General features: G+C 38.8%; 5 protein-coding genes across 5 annotated transcripts; all 5 read right to left on the bottom strand.

Moving 5' to 3' along the window:
* Positions 1–781: 781 nt before the first annotated feature.
* LOC311013591 (C-X-C motif chemokine 10-like) lies at positions 782–1,786 on the bottom strand. The gene is made up of 4 exons (XM_084009704.1): positions 1,616–1,786; positions 1,363–1,486; positions 1,125–1,202; positions 782–971 (listed from the first exon to the last, which is right to left on the bottom strand). Exons 1-4 carry the CDS (start codon positions 1,677–1,679, stop codon positions 893–895), a joined length of 345 nt encoding a protein of 114 aa, XP_083865830.1. The 5' UTR covers positions 1,680–1,786; the 3' UTR covers positions 782–892.
* Positions 1,787–5,077: 3,291 nt separating this feature from the next.
* LOC311013590 (C-X-C motif chemokine 10-like) lies at positions 5,078–6,130 on the bottom strand. The gene is made up of 4 exons (XM_084009703.1): positions 5,964–6,130; positions 5,713–5,836; positions 5,475–5,552; positions 5,078–5,321 (listed from the first exon to the last, which is right to left on the bottom strand). Exons 1-4 carry the CDS (start codon positions 6,025–6,027, stop codon positions 5,243–5,245), a joined length of 345 nt encoding a protein of 114 aa, XP_083865829.1. The 5' UTR covers positions 6,028–6,130; the 3' UTR covers positions 5,078–5,242.
* Positions 6,131–8,484: 2,354 nt separating this feature from the next.
* LOC311013593 (C-X-C motif chemokine 10-like) lies at positions 8,485–9,510 on the bottom strand. The gene is made up of 4 exons (XM_084009706.1): positions 9,341–9,510; positions 9,086–9,209; positions 8,848–8,925; positions 8,485–8,694 (listed from the first exon to the last, which is right to left on the bottom strand). The coding sequence occupies exons 1-4, from the start codon at positions 9,402–9,404 to the stop codon at positions 8,616–8,618; spliced, it is 345 nt and encodes a 114-aa protein (XP_083865832.1). The 5' UTR covers positions 9,405–9,510; the 3' UTR covers positions 8,485–8,615.
* Positions 9,511–11,887: 2,377 nt separating this feature from the next.
* On the bottom strand, positions 11,888–12,852 carry LOC311013589 (C-X-C motif chemokine 10-like). Its single transcript, XM_084009702.1, has 4 exons — positions 12,678–12,852; positions 12,428–12,551; positions 12,190–12,267; positions 11,888–12,036 (listed from the first exon to the last, which is right to left on the bottom strand). The coding sequence occupies exons 1-4, from the start codon at positions 12,739–12,741 to the stop codon at positions 11,958–11,960; spliced, it is 345 nt and encodes a 114-aa protein (XP_083865828.1). The 5' UTR covers positions 12,742–12,852; the 3' UTR covers positions 11,888–11,957.
* A 2,275-nt stretch (positions 12,853–15,127) lies between these two features.
* On the bottom strand, positions 15,128–16,244 carry LOC311013212 (C-X-C motif chemokine 10-like). Its single transcript, XM_084009184.1, has 4 exons — positions 16,072–16,244; positions 15,819–15,942; positions 15,581–15,658; positions 15,128–15,427 (listed from the first exon to the last, which is right to left on the bottom strand). Exons 1-4 carry the CDS (start codon positions 16,133–16,135, stop codon positions 15,349–15,351), a joined length of 345 nt encoding a protein of 114 aa, XP_083865310.1. The 5' UTR covers positions 16,136–16,244; the 3' UTR covers positions 15,128–15,348.
* Between the last annotated feature and the right edge of the window lie 301 nt (positions 16,245–16,545).

The following is a 16,545-nucleotide window of genomic DNA, read 5'->3' as shown; positions in this document are numbered from 1 at the left end:
CACATGGTTGCTGGTTTGACTGGGATGTCCTCCAGCTGATTCCATCACTGACACGTTGACATACAACACCGTTCTGGTTCTCAGAGCAGAGGGAAAGAAAAGGAAAATCTCCTCATCCATCCATTATCGATCACCACTTTAGGGTGGAGAGAAAAATGAATTAAATTGAATTCAAATGTTTTTCATTGCACAGATTTCTGCTCACAGCCACCAAAACATATAGAAATGTATGAACATTTTTTATGATTTCATCTTCTAGTCTGTCGGTCAATTAACTTGTTTAAAACTGGTAAGAGAGAGATCACAAGACTAAGTGCCATAATAAAATAGACTCCTCTTTCCAGTCTCAGGCCACACAGGTGGCACCTTTAAGTCCTGCCAACTTTTGCTCTTGAGATTGTAGGCATTTTCTGCAAATACAAACTATGTTGACAAACTGCCTAGAATGGCCTTGTCCAACTATGGCAATGCTGCATGAGCATAGCAGAAGACGCCTTAGAGAGTAATCTTATCTGATATTTAACGTTTGGCATCTTATATTGTGTATGAGATCAGAGGATATGTGCTGACAAAGTCAGTAAACTGTATTTCTGGCATGAACCACAAGGGAGCGCTGTTCAGTTTGCAAATTGGAACAAAAACAATCAATCCATGCAGCTTTGATTTTTTCTTTTTTTTTTATTAAAAAAAACACAGATAACCAAAATACATAAATCTATGTACAAAAAACAATTGAAAGGAAAACAATAAAATAGAATGGAGATACAGTGTAAGTGCACAAGATAAATAGACAAACAGTTTCATTGAGTTTACATCTACATTCGTTTAAAGTGCCTTTGTTTGCTGAGGTCAGAGGTCAGCTGAGCTTCTTAGTGATGGAGGAGATACAGTGTCAGATACGAGCTGTGTTGGCGCTGCCTGTGGTGGAAGTGAGTGAAGATGGTCCGGCTGTAGTTGAGGGTTTCTGTTTCCTAGAATTGACAATAAAAGAAGAAGAAGACGTTAGAGACATTACAACGTGTGGAGAAGACAACATGAGATCCACAGAAGGATGGATATGTTTCAGTGGGTGGTCAGTGTATTCTGAAGACGAGGCTCGGATTCATTATTGTAAATATACTCACATGATGGAAGCCATGAGTTTTTGCACTGCCATCAACTTGGGGTTCAGGCAGTAGCGTAAGCCGCTGTTGATGGTGACACTGTTGAAAAGGACAGTAGAGGTGAGCTCAGGTCAGGTGACTCTAATAAACAGGTACATCAATGAATCAGGTAGACTGATGACTAGAATTCATCTTAAAAATGTATAAAATTCCACTCTACGTTTTTACAACCTTAATTTAACACATTAGTGCATCTTACACAATCTCCACTTTGTTACAGAATATGGTTGCTGGATAGATCTGGATGTCCTTGATGTTGTTCCTTTGGCCAATTCCATTCCTGACACGTTGACACAGACACTGCTGTCCGGATGAATGGTCGACTACAGAGAGAGATAGACGAGGGGAAACAATTAGATAATTGAATCAGATACTTTTCTTCAATTCACAGTTTTCTTCTCACATTGTCCGTGTTCCAAGCTGTAAAGTGCTGAAAAAGTGTACAAACTTACTTTGGGCTTCAGAGATGCAGACCATGACGGCCAGGAGCAGAAACACTTTCATGATGCCGGACATCGTTGCTTTCCTCTTTGGACAAGATGAACCTGGTGCCAGAAAGAAGCTGTAACAAGTGCAGCTGGAGAGACTAGCGATAGAAGATTCTAGTCAAAGACTGCAAAGTTTGTTGGCAGGAGAGAACTGTGAGGGATAGAAGCCAAGGATCGTCTTAACTACTCGTCAGACTCATACATCATACTTCCTGTGGTCATGGGAAATTCTGTAGTGCAAAAAATAAAAATCGAGAACTAGTTACTCACTCACTTTTTCTCTAATCTTCCCCCTTGGTCAATAATTTGATAAGAAATTTAACGTTGATTTTAATACAAAAAATGTAATATCAAAAAAACTTTTATATTAATCTTTGACATTTTATTTTGATACCATGAAGAACAAAGATACAAACAAATGTGTCATGTTAAATTGTTCATTAGAAAAATATGTCAGTGATATCTAAGATATTGATGGCATTTAGGTATTTTTATCTCCAATTTTGACTTATTTGGAAAATAACTTTTACACAAAGCCCACATCATATTTATTCATTGTTCCTTATATTGTAATGTTTTCTATGTAATGTCTTTTTTTTTATCTGGACCTTGAGTCTGCAATAAAAAGTTAATAATATAGTGTTCCTTGCTGGTAAGTGTCTATCTAAAACAAACACCCACCTGAATTAACACTGATTTATAATTAGCAACACAAAATGTGGGTGATCTTCATGACCCCTGGTTCTGTATGTCACCGACACCTTCAGCCTGAATACAAAACCAAATCAAACATGCGAGGAAACGAGGGTCGGAGGAAACTGAAGGCAAGCATGATTTCCTCTCGTTCCACTGTAGCTGTAGCCATGGTTACATGACATTTTGTTGCATGAAAATGAAGATAGTCTTATCAATAATATCTGATGATTTCAGATTTTCATTTGCTTTTGTAGTAATTAGACATTAACACCACCGTCAGATAGATCCCATATAATTTGCCCTCCTAAGGTCATGGGCTTGAAAAGAAATGCCTGGTTTCAGTGGAAAGCCGTGTCTCAATGTTAGTTTCAGTTGCATGTCCTCTTTCACTTTTGTGACATCCCATCCCATTTTCCTTCTCCATTATTGATATCCTTCTCCTTTCCATCCACTATCGATCACCACTTTAGGGTGGAGAGAAAAATGAAATAAATTAATTTCAAATGTTTTTCATTGCACAGATTTCTGCTCACAACCACCAAAACATATAGAAATGTATGAAAATGTTTTATTATTTCACCTTCTAGTCTGTCGGTCAATTAACTTGTTTAAAACTGGTAAGAGAGAGATCACAAGACTAAGTGCTATAATAAAATAGACTCCTCTTTCCAGTCTCAGGCCACACAGGTGGCACCTTTAAGTCCTGCCAACTTTTGCTCTTGAGATTGTAGGCATTTTCTGCAACTACAAACTATGTTGACAAACTGCCTAGAATGGCCTTGTCCAACTATGTCAATGCTGCATGAGCATAGCAAGCGAGGAGCATCTAGACATGACTTCTAGACTTCTAAGTGAGTTCTATAGCATGAGTCTGAAATATATCTCACGAGAAAGTAAGATGTGGGACATGCAAATCTGTAAATGGTATCACCATAGCAGGAACAGGCCCGTAACCAGGAGAGTGAGATGGAGAGAAACTATGAGGGGCCGTCTGGGACATAATTCAGAATTACCTCTCACACACACATGTGAAATGCTCTCATATACACTACTGAAACACTCTCACATAAACAACTGAAAAAGTATTTTTTCACACACGACTGAAACGCTCTCACACACACTACTGAAACGCTCTCACACAGACTACTGAAACGCTCTCATACACACTACTAAAACGCTCTCACACACACTTCTAAAATGCTCTCATACATACAAGTAAAACTCTCTCACACACACTACTGAAACGCTCTCACACATACTACTGAAACGCTCTCATACACACTACTGAAACGCTCTCATACACACTACTGAAACGCTCTCATACACACTACTGAAACGCTCTCACGCACACTACTAAAACACTCTCACACACACTACTAAAACACTCTCACACACACTACTAAAATGCTCTCGTACATACTACTTCACTTTAATTTGTAAGAGGATTTTACTTGGTTATATGAGAGCGTTTTAGTAGTGTGTGTGAGAGGGTTTTAGTAGTGTGTATGAGAGTGTTTTAGTAGTGTGTGTGAGAGAGTTTTCCTTGTGTGTGTGAGAGCGTTTTAGTAGTGTGTGTGAGAGCGTTTTAGTAGTGTGTGTGAGAGCTTTTTACTTGTATGTATGAGAGCGTTTTAGTAGTGTGTATGAGAGCGTTTCAGTAGTGTGTGTGAGAGCGTTTTATTAGTGTGTGTGAGAGCGTTTCAGTAGTGTGTATGAGAGAGTTTTACTTGTATGTATGAGAGCGTTTTAGTAGTGTGTGTGAGAGCGTTTTAGTAGTGTGTGTGAGAGCTTTTTACTTGTATGTATGAGAGCGTTTTAGTAGTGTGTGTGAGAGCTTTTTACTTGTATGTATGAGAGCGTTTTAGTAGTGTGTATGAGAGCGTTTCAGTAGTGTGTGTGAGAGCGTTTTAGTAGTGTGTGTGAGAGCGTTTCAGTAGTGTGTATGAGAGAATTTTACTTGTATGTATGAGAGCGTTTTAGTAGTGTGTGTGAGAGCGTTTAAGTAGTGTGTGTGAGAGCCTTTTACTTGTATGTATGAGAGCGTTTTAGTAGTGTGTGTGAGAGCTTTTTACTTGTATGTATGAGAGCGTTTTAGTAGTGTGTATGAGAGCGTTTCAGTAATGTGTGTGAGAGCGTTTCAGTAGTGTGTGTGAGCAAATACTTTTTCAGTTGTTTATGTGAGAGTGTTTCAGTAGTGTATATGAGAGCATTTCACATGTGTGTGTGAGAGGTAATTCTGAATTATGTCCCAGACGGCCCCTCATAAGAAACAGCTTTAATTTATAGAACTAACTGTGTGGATTTGAGTTTCTTAGTTAGAGTTCCAGTGTGATATTTGTAACTAAGATTTATATCCAACCAAATGCCCAGATATGTATTCATATCAACATAGTGGTGTTAGTGAGTCATTCACCCCTGTAATCTCAGAGTCTCTGCAGCTTTGGTTTCCTCTGGTCCATCTGATAGTAAGGATTCAGTTTCCTTACTGAGAAGATGCCTTAGAGAGTAATTTTATCTGATATTTAACGTTTGGCATTTTATATTGTGTATGAGATCAGAGGATATGTGCTGACAAAGTCATTAAACTGTATTTCTGGTGTGAACCACAAGGGAGCGCTGTTTAGTTTGCAAGTTGGAACAAAAACAATCAATCCATGCAGCTTTGATTTTTTCTTTTTTTTTTATTAAAAAAAACACAGATAACCAAAATACATAAATCTATGTACAAAAAACAATTGAAAGGAAAACAATAAAATAGAATGGAGATACAGTGTGAGTGCACAAGATAAATAGACAAACAGTTTCATTGAGTTTACATCTACATTCGTTTAAGGTGCCTTTGTTTGCTGAGGTCAGAGGTCAGCTGAGCTTCTTAGTGATGGAGGAGATACAGTGTCAGATACGAGCTGTGCTGGCGCTGCCTGTGGTGGAAGGGAGTGAAGATGGTCCGGCTGTAGTTGTGGGTTTCTGTTTCCTAGAATTGACAATAAAAGAAGAAGAAGACGTTAGAGACATTACAACGTGTGGAGAAGACAACATGAGATTCACAGAAGGATGAATATGTTTCAGTGGGTGGTCAGTGTATTCTGAAGATGAGGCTCGGATTCATTATTGTAAATATACTCACATGACGGCAGCCATGAGTTTTTGCACTGCCTTCAACTTGGGGTTCAGGCAGTAGCGTAAGCCGCTGTTGATGGTGACACTGTTGAAAAGGACAGTAGAGGTGAGCTCAGGTCAGGTGACTCTAATAAACAGGTACATCAATGAATCAGGTAGACTGATGACTAGAATTCATCTTAAAAATGTATAAAATTCCACTCTACGTTTTTACAACCTTAATTTAACACATTAGTGCATCTTACACAATCTCCACTTTGTCACAGAAGATGGTTCCTGGATAGATCTGGATGTCCTTGATGTTGTTCCTTTGGCCAATTCCATTCCTGACACGTTGACACAGACACTGCTGTCCGGATGAATGGTCGACTACAGAGAGAGAGACGAGGGGAAACAATTAGATAATTGAATCAGATACTTTTCTTCAATGCACGGTTTTCTTCTCACATTGTCTGTGTTCCAAGCTGTAAAGTGCTGAAAAAGTGTACAAACTTACTTTGGGCTTTAGAGATGCAGACCATGACGGCCAGGAGCAGAAACACTTTCATGATGCCGGACATCGTTGCTTTCCTCTTTGGACAAGATGAACCTGGTGCCAGAAAGAAGCTGTAACAAGTGCAGCTGGAGAGACTAGCGATAGAAGATTCTAGTCAAAAACTGCAAAGTTTGTTGGCAGGAGAGAACTGTGAGGGATAGAAGCCGAGGATCGTCTTAAATACTCTTCAGACTCATACATCATCGTACTTCCTGTGGTCAAGGGAAATTCTGTAGTGGAAAAAATAAAAAACGAGAACACTAACTTACTTTTTCACTAATCTTCCCCTTTGGTTATAAATAATTTGATGAGAAAGTTTACGTTGATTTTAATATCATGTACGACAAATAATATAAAAAAAAGCTTTTATATTAGACTTTGACATCAAGCTTTTGAAAACTTTATTAATTTTGATACGAAGAACAAAGATACAAACAAATGTGTAGAAATTGTTCATTAGAAAAATATGTCAGTGATATGTAAGATATTGATGGCATTTAGGTCTTTTTATTTCCAATTTTGACTTCTTTGGAATATAACTTTTACACAAAGCCCACATCATATTTATTCATTGTTCCTTATATTTCTAATGTTTTCTGTGTTTTTTGTTTTTATCTGGACTTTGAGTCTGCAATAAGAAGTTAATATTATACAGTCAGTGTTCCTTGCTGGTAAGTGTCTATCTAAAACAAACACCCACCTGAATTAACACTGATTTATAATTAGCAACACAAAATGTGGGTGATCTTCATGACCCCTGGTTCTGTATGTCACCGACACCTTCAGCCTGAATACAAAACTAATCAAACATGCGAGGAAACGAGGGTCGAAGGGAAACTGAAGGCATGATTTCCTCTCGTTCCACTGTAGCTGTAGCCATGGTTACATGAAATTTTGTTGTGTGAAAATGAAGATAGTCTTATCAATAATATATCTGATGATTTCAGATTTTCATTTGCTTTTGTAGTTATCAGACTTATTAGACTAGACTATTAAGGGAAGTATGATCTCATCTCTTTCCACTGTAGCGTTGTGGTAGACTCATCACAGATCTTTGCCATACGACCACCAGCCCTATCAGCCCCGAGGCCAGAGAAAACTCTGTATTCACGACTCAAACTGTACGCATAAAGACAGAAATACACACACATTCTTTTCAGATTAATAAAGCAATGCATATGAATCCGTTTTAAAAATCGTAACCATCATGTACAAGCCTCATTTCCACTCCCACAGCTGTCTGATGTGTGAAACTCACATATCCTTCCTAAATACCAGTTTGTGTGGGAAAAGGCTAACGCCTCTTTCTTGTTCCTATATACACGTCTGGCTCCGGGTATAATGATGTACAAACACTTTAAATCACAGTCAGATATGATGTAATCCATAAAACAGTCAAAGCTCTAGAACTCAATGTGTGAGATGGATCGGATTAGTTTGACTGAACATGGAAACATTATGTATACAATGTACTCATTACTGTTATTTCTATCACATACAGAGATTCCCTGAGAGATTCATATTAATACTCGGGTGGTGGGTGTATTCTGAAGATGAGGCTCGGCTTCAAGCCCTGAGTTTTTGTGCCGTCTTCAGTTTGGGGTTCACAAACGGACAGTAGAGGTGAGTTCAGGTGAAGTGAGTCTCTTCAGGTGACAAACTGGTACATGAATGATTCAGACAGGTAGACTGATGACTGGACAAAGAACAAAGACCTGCATGCAGGAATCAGGTGTAACTCAAGGTTCAATTCAACAGTCTCAGTTGTAAAGCAAGGCAGAGGTCAAAGATGGAACTGGGAATCCACAGGCAGAAAGTCGGTCAAAACAGGAAGTGAGAGTTCCGGCTGGACGACGCGTCACAGACTGACGACTAGAAGTGCAGGTTGTTGCTGCAATAGCAGGAGTTCACCATACTTTTCACAACAGCTGAGGCCAGACGTTGGATTAAAACAAGTAATTTCAACAACAGGTGAGGGAACAGGCCCGTTACCAGGAGAGTGAGATGGAGAGAAACAGCTTTAAATTATAGAACCAACTGTGTGGATTTGAGTTTCTTAGTTAGAGTTCCAGTGTGATATTTGATAATAAGATTCATATCCTACCAAATGCCCAGATATGTATTCATATCAACATAGTGGTGTTAGTGAGTCATTCACCCCTGTAATCTCAGAGTCTCTGCAGCTTTGGTTTCCTCTGGTCCATCTGATAGTAAGGATTAATTTTCTTTCTGAGAAGATGCCTTAGAGAGTAATTTTATCTGATATTTAACGTTTGGCATTTTATATTGTGTATGAGATCAGAGGATATGTGCTGACAAAGTCAGTAAACTGTATTACCGGCATGATCCACAAGGGAGTGCTGTTGATGTACAAACAGTATGCAAGCTTTGATTTTTTCCTTCTTTTATTAAAAAGCACAGATTACCAAAATACATAAATCTATGTACAACAAACAATTGAAAGGAAAACAATAAAATAGAATGGAGATACAGTGTAAGTGCACAAGATAAATAGACAGTTTCATTGAGTTTACATCTACATTCGTTTAAGGTGCCTTTGTTTGCTGAGGTCAGAGGTCAGCTGAGCTTCTTAGTGATGGAGGAGATACAGTGTCAGATACGAGCTGTGCTGGCGCTGCCTGTGGTGGAAGTGAGTGAAGATGGTCCGGCTGTAGTTGTGGGTTTCTGTTTCCTAGAATTGACAATAAAAGAAGAAGAAGACGTTAGAGACATTACAACGTGTGGAGAAGACAACATGAGATTCACAGAAGGATGAATATGTTTCAGTGGGTGGTCAGTGTATTCTGAAGATGAGGCTCGGATTCATTATTGTAAATATACTCACATGACGGCAGCCATGAGTTTTTGCACTGCCATCAACTTGGGGTTCAGGCAGTAGCGTAAGCCGCTGTTGATGGTGACACTGTTGAAAAGGACAGTAGAGGTGAGCTCAGGTCAGGTGACTCTAATAAACAGGTACATCAATGAATCAGGTAGACTGATGACTAGAATTCATCTTAAAAATGTATAAAATTCCACTCTACGTTTTTACAATCTTAATTTAACACATTAGTGCATCTTACATAATCTCCACTTTGTTACAGAATATGGTTGCTGGATAGATCTGGATGTCCTTGATGTTGTTCCTTTGGCCAATTCCATTCCTGACACGTTGACACAGACACTGCTGTCCGGATGAATGGTCGACTACAGAGAGAGAGATAGACGAGGGGAAACAATTAGATAATTGAATCAGATACTTTTCTTCACTGCACGGTTTTCTTCTCACATTGTCTGTGTTCCAAGCTGTAAAGTGCTGAAAAAGTGTACAAACTTACTTTGGGCTTCAGAGATGCAGACCATGACGGCCAGGAGCAGAAACACTTTCATGATGCCGGACATCGTTGCTTTCCTCTTTGGACAAGATGAACCTGGTGCCAGAAAGAAGCTGTAACAAGTGCAGCTGGAGAGACTAGCGATAGAAGATTCTAGTCAAAGACTGCAAAGTTTGTTGGCAGGAGAGAACTGTGAGGGATAGAAGCCGAGGATCGTCTTAACTACTCGTCAGACTCATACATCATACTTCCTGGGAAATTCTGTAGTGCAAAAAATAAAAAACGAGAACTAGTTACTCACTCACTTTTTCTCTAATCTTACCCCTTGGTCAATAATTTGATAAGAAAGTTAACGTTGATTTTAATACAAAAAATGTAATATCAAAAAAACTTTTATATTAATCTTTGACATTTTATTTTGATACCATGAAGAACAAAGATACAAACAAATGTGTCATGTTAAATTGCTCATTAGAAAAATATGTCAGTGATATCTAAGATATTGATGGCATTTAGGTCTTTTTATCTCCAATTTTGACTTATTTGGAAAATAACTTTTACACAAAGCCCACATCATATTTATTCATTGTTCCTTATATTGTAATGTTTTCTATGTAATGTCTTTTTTTTTATCTGGACCTTGAGTCTGCAATAAAAAGTTAATAATATAGTGTTCCTTGCTGGTAAGTGTCTATCTAAAACAAACACCCACCTGAATTAACACTGATTTATAATTAGCAACACAAAATGTGGGTGATCTTCATGACCCCTGGTTCTGTATGTCACCGACACCTTCAGCCTGAATACAAAACTAATCAAACATGCGAGGAAACGAGGGTCGGACGAAACTGAAGGCATGATTTCCTCTCGTTCCACTGTAGCTGTAGCCATGGTTACATGACATTTAGTTGTGTGAAAATGAAGATAGTCTTATCAATTATATATCTCATGATTTCAGATTTTCATTTGCTTTTGTAGTTATAAGACTTATTAGACTAGACTATTAAGGGAAGTATGATCTCATCTCTTTCCACTGTAGCGTTGTTTAGTCTGATCACAGATCTATGCCATACGACCACCAGCCCTATCAGCCCCGAGGCCAGAGAAAACTCTGTATTCATGACTCAAACTACACATAAAGACAGAAATACACAAATATTCTTTTCAGATTAATAAAGCAATGCATATGAATCGGATTTAAAAATCGTAACCATCATGTACAAGCCTCATTTCCACTCCCACAGCTGTCTGATGTGTGAAACTCACATATCCTTCCTAAATACCAGTTTGTGTGGGAAAAGGCTAACGCCTCTTTCTTGTTCCTATATACACGTCTGGCTCCGGGTATAATGATGTACAAACACTTTAAATCACAGTCAGATATGATGTAATCCATAAAACAGTCAAAGCTCTAGAACTCAATGTGTGAGATGGATCGGATTAGTTTGACTGAACATGGAAACATTATGTATACAATGTACTCATCACTGTTATTTCTATCACATACAGAGATTCCCTGAGAGATTCATATTAATACTCGGGTGGTGGGTGTATTCTGAAGATGAGGCTCGGCTTCAAGCCCTGAGTTTTTGTGCCGTCTTCAGTTTGGGGTTCACAAACGGACAGTAGAGGTGAGCTCAGGTGAAGTGAGTCTCTTCAGGTGACAAACTGGTACATGAATGATTCAGACAGGTAGACTGATGACTGGACAAAGAACAAAGACCTGCATGCAGGAATCAGGCGTAACTCAAGGTTCAATTGAACAGTCTCAGCTGTAAAGCAAGGCAGAGGTCAAAGATAGAACTGGGAATCCACAGGCAGAAAGTAGGTCAAACAGGAAGTGAGAGTTCCGGCTGGACGACGCGTCACAGACTGACGACTAGAGGTGCCGGTCTTTGCTGCAACAGCAGGAGTTCACCATACTTTTCACAACAAATGAGGCCAGACGTTGGATTAAAACGAGTTGTTTCAACAACAGGCCAGGGAACAGGCCCGTAACCAGGAGAGTGAGATGGAGAGAAACAGCTTTAATTTATAGAACTAACTGTGTGGATTTGAGTTTCTTAGTTAGAGTTCCAGTATGATACATGAAATTAAGATTTATATCCAACCAAATGCCCAGATATGTATTCATATCAACATAGTGGTGTTAGTGAGTCATTCACCCCTGTAATCTCAGAGTCTCTGCAGCTTTGGTTTCCTCTGGTCCATCTGATAGTAAGGATTCATTTTCTTTCTGAGAAGATGCCTTAGAGAGTAATTTTATCTGATATTTAACGTTTGGCATTTTATATTGTGTATGAGATCAGAGGATATGTGCTGACAAAGTCTGTAAACTGTATTACCGGCATGAACCACAAGGGAGTGCTGTTGATGTACAAACAATATGCAAGCTTTGATTTTTTCCTTCTTTTATTAAAAAAAACACAGATTACCAAAATACATAAATCTATGTACAAAAAACAATTGAAAGGAAAACAATAAAATAGAATGGAGATACAGTGTAAGTGCACAAGATAAATACAGTTTCATTGAGTTTACATCTACATTCGTTTAAGGTGCCTTTGTTTGCTGAGGTCAGAGGTCAGCTGAGCTTCTTAGTGATGGAGGAGATACAGTGTCAGATACGAGCTGTGTTGGCGCTGCCTGTGGTGGAAGTGAGTGAAGATGGTCCGGCTGTAGTTGAGGGTTTCTGTTTCCTAGAATTGACAATAAAAGAAGAAGAAGACGTTAGAGACATTACAACGTGTGGAGAAGACAACATGAGATTCACAGAAGGATGAATATGTTTCAGTGGGTGGTCAGTGTATTCTGAAGATGAGGCTCGGATTCATTATTGTAAATATACTCACATGACGGCAGCCATGAGTTTTTGCACTGCCTTCAACTTGGGGTTCAGGCAGTAGCGTAAGCCGCTGTTGATGGTGACACTGTTGAAAAGGACAGTAGAGGTGAGCTCAGGTCAGGTGACTCTAATAAACAGGTACATCAATGAATCAGGTAGACTGATGACTAGAATTCATCTTAAAATTGTATAAAATTCCACTCTACGTTTTTACAACCTTAATTTAACACATTAGTGCATCTTACACAATCTCCACTTTGTCACAGAAGATGGCTGCTGGATAGATCTGGATGTCCTTGATGTTGTTCCTTTGGCCAATTCCATTCCTGACACGTTGACACAGACACTGCTGTCCGGATGAATGGTCGACTACAGAGAGAGAGACGAGGGGAAACAATTAGATAATTGAATCAGATACTTTTCTTCAATGCACGGTTTTCTTCTCACATTGTCCGTGTTCCAAGCTGTAAAGTGCTGAAAAGTGTACAAACTTACTTTGGGCTTTAGAGATGCAGACCATGACGGCCAGGAGCAGAAACACTTTCATGATGCCGGACATCGTTGCTTTCCTCTTTGGACAAGATGAACCTGGTGCCAGAAAGAAGCTGTAACAAGTGCAGCTGGAGAGACTAGCGATAGAAGATTCTAGTCAAAGACTGCAAAGTTTGTTGGCAGGAGAGAACTGTGAGGTATAGAAGCCGAGGATCGTCTTAAATACTCTTCAGACTCATACATCACACTTCCTGTGGTCAAGGGAAATTCTGTAGTGGAAAAAATAAAAAACGAGAACACTAACTTACTTTTTCACTAATCTTCCCCTTTGGTTATAAATAATTTGATGAGAAAGTTTACGTTGATTTTAATATCATGTACGACAAATAATATAAAAAAAAGCTTTTATATTAGACTTTGACATCACGCTTTTGAAAACTTTATTAATTTTGATACGAAGAACAAAGATACAAACAAATGTGTAGAAATTGTTCATTAGAAAAATATGTCAGTGATATGTAAGATATTGATGGCATTTAGGTCTTTTTATTTCCAATTTTGACTTCTTTGGAATATAACTTTTACACAAAGCCCACATCATATTTATTCATTGTTCCTTATATTTCTAATGTTTTCTGTGTTTTTTGTTTTTATCTGGACTTTGAGTCTGCAATAAGAAGTTAATATTATACAGTCAGTGTTCCTTGCTGGTAAGTGTCTATCTAAAACAAACACCCACCTGAATTAACACTGATTTATAATTAGCAACACAAAATGTGGGTGATCTTCATGACCCCTGGTTCTGTATGTCACCGACACCTTCAGCCTGAATACAAAACTAATCAAACATGCGAGGAAACGAGGGTCGGAGGAAACTGAAGGCATGATTTCCTCTCGTTCCACTGTAGCTGTAGCCATGGTTACATGACATTTAGTTGTGTGAAAATGAAGATAGTCTTATCAATAATATATCTCATGATTTCAGATTTTCATTTGCTTTTGTAGTTATCAGACTTATTAGACTAGACTATTAAGGGAAGTATGATCTCATCTCTTTCCACTGTAGCGTTGTGGTAGACTCATCACAGATCAATGCCATACGACCACCAGCCCTATCAGCCCCGAGGCCAGAGAAAACTCTGTATTCATGACTCAAACTATACGCATAAAGACAGAAATACACACACACATTCTTTTCAGATTAATAACGCAATGCATATGAATCGTTTTTAAAAATCGTAACCATCATGTACAAGCCTCATTTCCACTCCCACAGCTGTCTGATGTGTGAAACTCACATATCCTTCCTAAATACCAGTTTGTGTGGGAAAAGGCTAACGCCTCTTTCTTGTTCCTATATACACGTCTGGCTCCGGGTATAATGATGTACAAATACTTTAAATCACAATCAGAAATGATGTAATTGATAAAAAAGTCAAAACTCTAGAACTCAATGTGTGAGATGGATCGGATTAGTTTGACTGAACATGGAAACATTATGTATACAATGCACTCATTACTGTTATTTCTATCACATGCAGAGATTCCCTGAGAGATTCATATTAATACTCGGGTGGTGGGTGTATTCTGAAGATGAGGCTCGGCTTCAAGCCTTGAGTTTTTGTGCCGTCTTCAGTTTGGGGTTCACAAACGGACAGTAGAGGTGAGTTCAGGTGAAGTGAGTCTCTTCAGGTGACAAACTGGTTCATGAATGATTCAGACAGGTAGACTGATGACTGGACAAAGAACAAAGACCTGCATGCAGGAATCAGGCGTAACTCAAGGTTCAATTCAACAGTCTCAGTTGTAAAGCAAGGCAGAGGTCAAAGATGGAACTGGGAATCCACAGGCAGAATGTCGGTCAAACAGGAAGTGAGAGTTCCGGCTGGACGACGCGTCACAGACTGACGACCAGAGGTGCCGGTTGTTGCTGCAATAGCAGGAGTTCACCATACTTTTCACAACAGCTGAGGCCAGACGTTGGATTAAAACAAGTAATTTCAACAACAGGTGAGGGAACAGGCCCGTTACCAGGAGAGTGAGATGGAGAGAAACAGCTTTAAATTATAGAACCAACTGTGTGGATTTGAGTTTCTTAGTTAGAGTTCCAGTGTGATATTTGATAATAAGATTCATATCCTACCAAATGCCCAGATATGTATTCATATCAACATAGTGGTGTTAGTGAGTCATTCACCCCTGTAATCTCAGAGTCTCTGCAGCTTTGGTTTCCTCTGGTCCATCTGATAGTAAGGATTCATTTTCTTTCTGAGAAGATGCCTTAGAGAGTAATTTTATCTGATATTTAACGTTTGGCATCTTATATTGTGTATGAGATCAGAGGATATGTGCTGACAAAGTCAGTAAACTGTATTTCTGGCATGAACCACAAGGGAGCGCTGTTCAGTTTGCAAGTTGGAACAAAAACAATCAATCTATGCAGCTTTGATTTTTTCCTTTTATTATTAAAAAACACAGATTACCAAAATACATAAATCTATGTACAAAAAACAATTGAAAGGAAAACAATATAATAGAATGGAGATACAGTGTAAGTGCACAAGATAAATAGACAAACAGTTTCATTGAGTTTACATCTACATTCGTTTAAGGTGCCTTTGTTTGCTGAGGTCAGAGGTCAGCTGAGCTTCTTAGTGATGGAGGAGATACAGTGTCAGATACGAGCTGTGCTGGCGCTGCCTGTGGTGGAAGGGAGTGAAGATGGTCCGGCTGTAGTTGAGGGTTTCTGTTTCCTAGAATTGACAATAAAAGAAGAAGAAGACGTTAGAGACATTACAACGTGTGGAGAAGACAACATGAGATCCACAGAAGGATGAATATGTTTCAGTGGGTGGTCAGTGTATTCTGAAGACGAGGCTCGGATTCATTATTGTAAATATACTCACATGATGGAAGCCATGAGTTTTTGCACTGCCATCAACTTGGGGTTCAGGCAGTAGCGTAAGCCGCTGTTGATGGTGACACTGTTGAAAAGGACAGTAGAGGTGAGCTCAGGTCAGGTGACTCTAATAAACAGGTACATCAATGAATCAGGTAGACTGATGACTAGAATTCATCTTAAAAATGTATAAAATTCCACTCTACGTTTTTACAACCTTAATTTAACACATTAGTGCATCTTACACAATCTCCACTTTGTTACAGAATATGGTTGCTGGATAGATCTGGATGTCCTTGATGTTGTTCCTTTGGCCAATTCCATTCCTGACACGTTGACACAGACACTGCTGTCCGGATGAATGGTCGACTACAGAGAGAGATAGACGAGGGGAAACAATTAGATAATTGAATCAGATACTTTTCTTCAATTCACAGTTTTCTTCTCACATTGTCCGTGTTCCAAGCTGTAAAGTGCTGAAAAAGTGTACAAACTTACTTTGGGCTTCAGAGATGCAGACCATGACGGCCAGGAGCAGAAACACTTTCATGATGCCGGACATCGTTGCTTTCCTCTTTGGACAAGATGAACCTGGTGCCAGAAAGAAGCTGTAACAAGTGCAGCTGGAGAGACTAGCGATAGAAGATTCTAGTCAAAGACTGCAAAGTTTGTTGGCAGGAGAGAACTGTGAGGGATAGAAGCCAAGGATCGTCTTAACTACTCGTCAGACTCATACATCATACTTCCTGTGGTCATGGGAAATTCTGTAGTGCAAAAAATAAAAATCGAGAACTAGTTACTCACTCACTTTTTCTCTAATCTTCCCCCTTGGTCAATAATTTGATAAGAAATTTAACGTTGATTTTAATACAAAAAATGTAATATCAAAAAAACTTTTATATTAATCTTTGACATTTTATTTTGATACCATGAAGAACAAAGATACAAACAAATGTGTCATGTTAAATTGTT

The sequence above is a fragment of the Eutrigla gurnardus genome (assembly GCF_963514095.1).
Source record: "Eutrigla gurnardus genome assembly, chromosome: 5".
In the NCBI taxonomy this organism is placed as follows: Eukaryota; Metazoa; Chordata; class Actinopteri; order Perciformes; family Triglidae; genus Eutrigla; species Eutrigla gurnardus.
This window is presented reverse-complemented; position numbering and strand designations above follow the sequence as displayed.

Bases quoted from the DNA above. Each gene is read 5' to 3' on its own strand.
- LOC311013591 (XM_084009704.1), bottom strand. From the start codon at position 1,679: ATGTCCGGCATCATGAAAGTGTTTCTGCTCCTGGCCGTCATGGTCTGC. The intron at 1,487-1,615 runs GTAAGTTTGTAC...CTCTCTCTGTAG, and splicing joins CTGCATCTCTGAAGCCCAAA to TCGACCATTCATCCGGACAG. The intron at 1,203-1,362 runs GTAAGATGCACT...CCTTTTCAACAG, and splicing joins TGTAACAAAGTGGAGATTGT to TGTCACCATCAACAGCGGCT.
- LOC311013590 (XM_084009703.1), bottom strand. From the start codon at position 6,027: ATGTCCGGCATCATGAAAGTGTTTCTGCTCCTGGCCGTCATGGTCTGC. The intron at 5,837-5,963 runs GTAAGTTTGTAC...CTCTCTCTGTAG, and splicing joins CTGCATCTCTAAAGCCCAAA to TCGACCATTCATCCGGACAG. The intron at 5,553-5,712 runs GTAAGATGCACT...CCTTTTCAACAG, and splicing joins TGTGACAAAGTGGAGATTGT to TGTCACCATCAACAGCGGCT.
- LOC311013593 (XM_084009706.1), bottom strand. From the start codon at position 9,404: ATGTCCGGCATCATGAAAGTGTTTCTGCTCCTGGCCGTCATGGTCTGC. The intron at 8,926-9,085 runs GTAAGATGCACT...CCTTTTCAACAG, and splicing joins TGTAACAAAGTGGAGATTAT to TGTCACCATCAACAGCGGCT. The intron at 8,695-8,847 runs GTGAGTATATTT...TGTCAATTCTAG, and splicing joins AAACTCATGGCTGCCGTCAT to GAAACAGAAACCCACAACTA.
- LOC311013589 (XM_084009702.1), bottom strand. From the start codon at position 12,741: ATGTCCGGCATCATGAAAGTGTTTCTGCTCCTGGCCGTCATGGTCTGC. The intron at 12,268-12,427 runs GTAAGATGCACT...CCTTTTCAACAG, and splicing joins TGTGACAAAGTGGAGATTGT to TGTCACCATCAACAGCGGCT. The intron at 12,037-12,189 runs GTGAGTATATTT...TGTCAATTCTAG, and splicing joins AAACTCATGGCTGCCGTCAT to GAAACAGAAACCCTCAACTA.
- LOC311013212 (XM_084009184.1), bottom strand. From the start codon at position 16,135: ATGTCCGGCATCATGAAAGTGTTTCTGCTCCTGGCCGTCATGGTCTGC. The intron at 15,943-16,071 runs GTAAGTTTGTAC...CTCTCTCTGTAG, and splicing joins CTGCATCTCTGAAGCCCAAA to TCGACCATTCATCCGGACAG. The intron at 15,428-15,580 runs GTGAGTATATTT...TGTCAATTCTAG, and splicing joins AAACTCATGGCTTCCATCAT to GAAACAGAAACCCTCAACTA.